The sequence below is a fragment of the Pleurodeles waltl genome, chromosome 11 (assembly GCF_031143425.1).
Source record: "Pleurodeles waltl isolate 20211129_DDA chromosome 11, aPleWal1.hap1.20221129, whole genome shotgun sequence".
Lineage (NCBI taxonomy): Eukaryota > Metazoa > Chordata > Amphibia > Caudata > Salamandridae > Pleurodeles > Pleurodeles waltl.
In genome coordinates, this window is record NC_090450.1 from 169368860 (window position 1) to 169373919 (window position 5060).

Genomic DNA, 5060 nt, shown 5'->3' on the forward strand with positions numbered 1-5060 from the left:
TCAGTGCTGCATGTTATTTTATATGTAGCTTCCTGACTGTGAAAGACCAAAAAAATCTTACAGAATCTTTTATTTTTTTAGCCACAGCTTTGACCCTGCACCCACACTCACTGACCCTCAACCCCACTACATGCAGCATCACAGTTCCCATGATTTTTTTTTAATGCACTTCAACCGCTGCGCATCGCACATAGTTGTCACGGCGTTAAATGTAGCCTCAAGTTTTATATCAGGCATCTGTTCCCGTGAAATGAATAGTTGCTGAAATCACATTTTCGATGGTGCCAGTCTGTGTGGTGCTCAAAATGAGGAAGTATATATATTGCAATGAAATGGAAAACTGTAAAAAAGGAAACAGCGGCCAAACCAAATATCTACATTACACGAGCAAGAAACCAGAACCCTCATCAACAGACAGCAGTAGTGTCAAGATTGATGCAGAGAAAGGTAACAACGTTTCTTTTTCATCATACTAACTACATAGTTTTTGAATCAAACTACAAAACATGCCTCACTTAGAATTTGGAAGAAATTCTAATTATAGATTAGAGTGTACTCAAATATCCTTATGGTGGAGGAAATTCAGCTTGTGAATTCTACTCCATATTCAGAGTTTTCTCAAGAAATTGCTGGGTTTTCAGTTCCTTCGGAACTCTAAATGATGCTCTAAATAGTCTAGCGTTATTTTGTAAGGTATTGCATCATTATTGTGAACAAATAGCGAAGCACTAGCTTTATCAATGAATGCAAATCCTAATTGAAAACTCAACATATCAACTTTTACTAGTAAGCTAAAGTCAACTGGGTTCATGCAGTGAGGCTGAGACTTACATAAAATTTGGTTTAACGGAAATCGCATTCAATGTAAATCAGTAATAACGACATTTCCCTATTCTATAAGTTAGAAATAGCTCCTTTCCTTTTCAAGACTCAGTTGAATCAATTTTTCATTCATAGATGTAACTATTTTTGACATAATGCCGTCTTGTTCATTAGGAAAGAGATGTCAATTGGATTGAAACGTTTTATTTACTATAAACAGCTCGATACCATGGAGGGAGGGATGCAAACGAAGTGTAAATATTTAGTCAGCATTTTAAATAAAAAAAACAGGTTTTAAAATTCCCCAATTTTAACAGTGACTACACAGACTGATATGAATGTTCGGTTAAGAGTAAACAAAATATATAAGATGTTTAGATATTAAATCAGAAGTACATATTGAACATTTCCAGAACTATTTTTCAGAGTATTATCACTTGTGTACCACACAAACACTTTCTGTTTTTTTAAAGTAACACATTATTATTTTTAAACAAAATCAATACACAACTACGATTGTAATTTATAATGGAAACTATATCTTTAACATCATTATACTACCAACTTCCCACAAATAGTCCGATGGTTTATTAATTACTGTGGGAAATGGCCACATGTTTGTCATATTCAAATAAAACAAAAAAAAGTTTAACTATATTCATAAGAAGTAATAACTGATGTAGTATTACTCATATCCACATGACGAACAACATGACAAAAATACAGTTTCTAAATTATTATTATTTTCAGTTTATTTTAAGCAATGAACACGACTCTTTTCAACCTTTCAAATGAGACGTCATCTTTCACAACCAGCTGCAAAAGGGACACAACAATCAGCCAGATTGTGTTTCCCATACTCTACACTGTGCTGTTCATCACTGGACTCATTTTGAATACTTTATCCATATTGGTCTTCTTCCAGATTCCCAGCACATCAATTTTCATTGTCTACCTGAAGAGCACTCTAGTTGCTGACCTTGTGATGACCCTAATGCTGCCCTTCAAAATTGTCACTGACGCAGGATTAGCCACATGGCAACTCAAAGCTTTTGTTTGTCGCTTCTCAGCCGTGATCTTCTATGAGATGATGTACATCAGCATTATCCTGCTTGGGCTTATAGCACTTGATCGATTTCTGAAGATCGTACAACCATTTGGAAAGATCCAGATGCAAAATGTGACCCATGCAAAAATAATTTCTGCATGTGTGTGGTTGGTGATATGTAGCATCTCTCTGCCAAACATCATTTTATCAAGCAAGAAAGCTACACCTTCTTCTGTGAAGAAATGCTCTTCTCTGAAAACAGAATTAGGGCTGCGATGGCATGCTGCAGTCAACTATGTGTGCCAGGTCATCTTCTGGACAGTCTTCATACTCATAATTCTGTTCTACACAGTTATCAGCAAGAAGGTCTATCAATCATACAGGAACTTCAAGAGGAAGGCCAAGGAGGCAAGGGACAGGATGAAGGTTAAAGTGTTCATTGTCATAGCCGTGTTCTTCGGGTGTTTTGGCCCATTTCATTTTACAAGAGTGCCATACACGCTGAGCCAGACTGGAGGGATCCCAGACTGTACAGTCCAAAACCAATTGTTTCTGGCAAAGGAGAGCACCCTGTGGCTGGCAGCCAGCAATATCTGCATGGATCCACTGATCTACATTTTCTTGTGCAAGCCATTTCGTGAAAAACTTCTGAACATGACATTTAGAAAGGCTAATCTCTCAAGTATGGACACTGCAACAACAGACTTCAACAATGAAACAACAATGTAAATCTTTAAAACAATTAATCATAAACATTTTCTATATTTCCAGTAGAAAAATATGACTGTCATCACTGAGAAGTTGGCTGTCCGTTTTCATCCACAATTTTTCCTAGACTGTGTTCCAGGTAGAAACCAACTTGGATTAAAGAACCTATTATGTAACTTTTTTGTGTTTGGGAAACTATTCTACATTAGTGTCAAGACACAAGGCTCAGCAGCAGGGGTGTCCAACTTAAGTCCAAGAGGGAAGAACCCGTGCCGCATTTTCAAGGGAAATGCATTGGATATGTTCGAATCTACTGAGAGCTCATTTATAGTGTTATTGGTCAGTGGGCTTTCCGAATTACTGAAATTGATCCAGTCCACCCACAATCTGCCCTGAACACCCCTGGATAAAAGTTTGTTTCTAAAGATAAAAGAAAATCTCTTACTCAATATATTTCGATTGCGCAACCATGTTTTGCAAATAATGCATAAATTCTGCACTTGAAAAAAATAGAGAAGGAAGAATGTGCTTTGCCAACTAAGCAAACATGTGTAACATTTTTTTTAAACTGCTGTTAGGTACAACTCCCTATATTTATATAGTCCACGGGCCTGGTATTCAATACCTAAAGTAAACCCAAAAATGCAACGGAAATACAAAAGCGCACCGAAACTGTTCACATCAAGCATGTATAGAAACATTTATTTTTGCTTCTTCTGATGTTCTGGGATGATGTGTTTTTTAGGTACAACACGGTCCGCCTGTAGTACAATAACCTGTCATGAATGCGGGTGAATTACAGGTTGAGGCTTCGACCTGTAAGCCTCAGAATCAATAGTCTTTAGGAAGAAAATGTGTAATTCCACCCAAAATAAATGCTCAAAATGCAGGGCGGTTGTTATCTCTAGTCCAATTTTATTTGGTGCCAATTTATTCGTGCGTCATTACATTGACAAACAGCTGACACATGTTTCGCCCCTTACATGGTTGAAAACCTGGCACTTTCTCAAGACTATGAAGTAAATGTAACAAAAAATCTTGTTTACTAAAGGGTGACTCGTTATCGAAAATATGTTCGATTCCCCGATGTGAGCGTCGCCCGAATCTGGATTCATCCAGGAATTCGGTAGGTTCCTGCCTGTTAAACTGACAATTTTTGCCATTATCAGCCACAGAAATAATCAAGCTCTGGACATCTCAATGTCGTCCTGAATCCATGTGCCGCAGCTGTCACCAGCTGGCTGTTCCCGTCTGCACCCCCTTTAGCCATTCACACACTTTTTCCCTACAGACAATGATGTTCTGCATTATCCTTTTAGGGTTAAATGTAATGATGTTCATTAAATCCTGCACCTTACATCGAACAAAAGCAATTTTGTGGAGTAATAGATTAAGGAAACAATATTGCATCCACTAGAAAAGGTTTTGTAAATGAATTCAATATCAGAAATTGATATTAAAATGAAAGATCCTAATATTGAAGTCTTCTCTTTTTATGTTTGAGCACGGATGCACCTTTGTATTACAAAGGCGAAATGTATTGTTAATCTTAACAAAAGGACATTTTGGTGCAAGAAACACGGAATTGTGCACCCACACTCAAACAGTAGTGATTACTATAAATATACTTATACTATTATTTGTCATAGACTTGTATTTATTTGTCAGTTTGTTACTTTATTCAAGAGTTATTAGGAAAGTTGTAAAACTGATGCAAAAGTGCTGAGTCGAGTGTAAGTTTAAAAATAGAACTGTTTTAGTGAAGTTATTTTTACCCTTGAGTCCTGCGAGCAGGGTTAGGCCTTGCTGTATCCTGTGCTCACAACCAATCAAAAACGTTAACACATTTTCTAGAGGTACTGGAGGAAAGCATGGTGATGATTGATTGGAGAGGGGATTTCTTGTCATAACAGAAGCTCTTGCCAGTTTCTCATTGGCCACCAGTCCACTTCATTGAGGTTGTCAGAGAGATGCTGGCTTCCTGTGCTTGCCCTCAGTGCTTGGAATGGAAAAAAAGAAGTGCAGGTACTCTGTACCAGAGTACCTGCTTGTTTCTGAGAAGTGCTGGAAGTCTCTAATTGAAAGTATTACGTTTTTCTGGAAAAGTGCTGGTATTCTCCTGCTCAAAATAAAAAAGTGCCTGTAGTCAGTAGCGGACAGTACCGGCCCATTTAAAGCACTGCTTTTCCCCATCTTAACAACACACTGCTATCTTATACTGAGCTTGAGTAGCAGATTAATCTACATGTGTGGGTTGTGAATAGGCACTGCCCCATGGTGGCTAAGCCTGGTTCTACTCAGTTCAGCAGTAGCTTATGTGGTGCTATGCCATGCCTGAGCCACCTGGCCTTGACGTGCATCACAAGCAAATCATCTTCTGCATATTCCTTTTGGCTCCATGCTACTGCTCCAGGACTCTGCTTCTCCCAGGAAGTGCTACTCTTCCACACAGAAAATGGTAACTGGGGATTTAAAAGGTAAA

General features: G+C 38.1%; 1 protein-coding gene across 1 annotated transcript; it reads left to right on the forward strand.

The window, feature by feature from the left end:
* The first annotated feature begins 367 nt into the window (after positions 1–367).
* LOC138265541 (P2Y purinoceptor 13-like) lies at positions 368–4051 on the forward strand. The gene is made up of 2 exons (XM_069213353.1): positions 368–447; positions 1573–4051. Exon 2 carries the CDS (start codon positions 1586–1588, stop codon positions 2597–2599), a length of 1014 nt encoding a protein of 337 aa, XP_069069454.1. The 5' UTR covers positions 368–447; positions 1573–1585; the 3' UTR covers positions 2600–4051.
* The last annotated feature ends 1009 nt before the right edge of the window (positions 4052–5060 follow it).

What these genes read in the sequence shown, in the direction of transcription:
- LOC138265541 (XM_069213353.1), top strand. Translation starts at nt 1,586, where the DNA reads ATGAACACGACTCTTTTCAACCTTTCAAATGAGACGTCATCTTTCACA.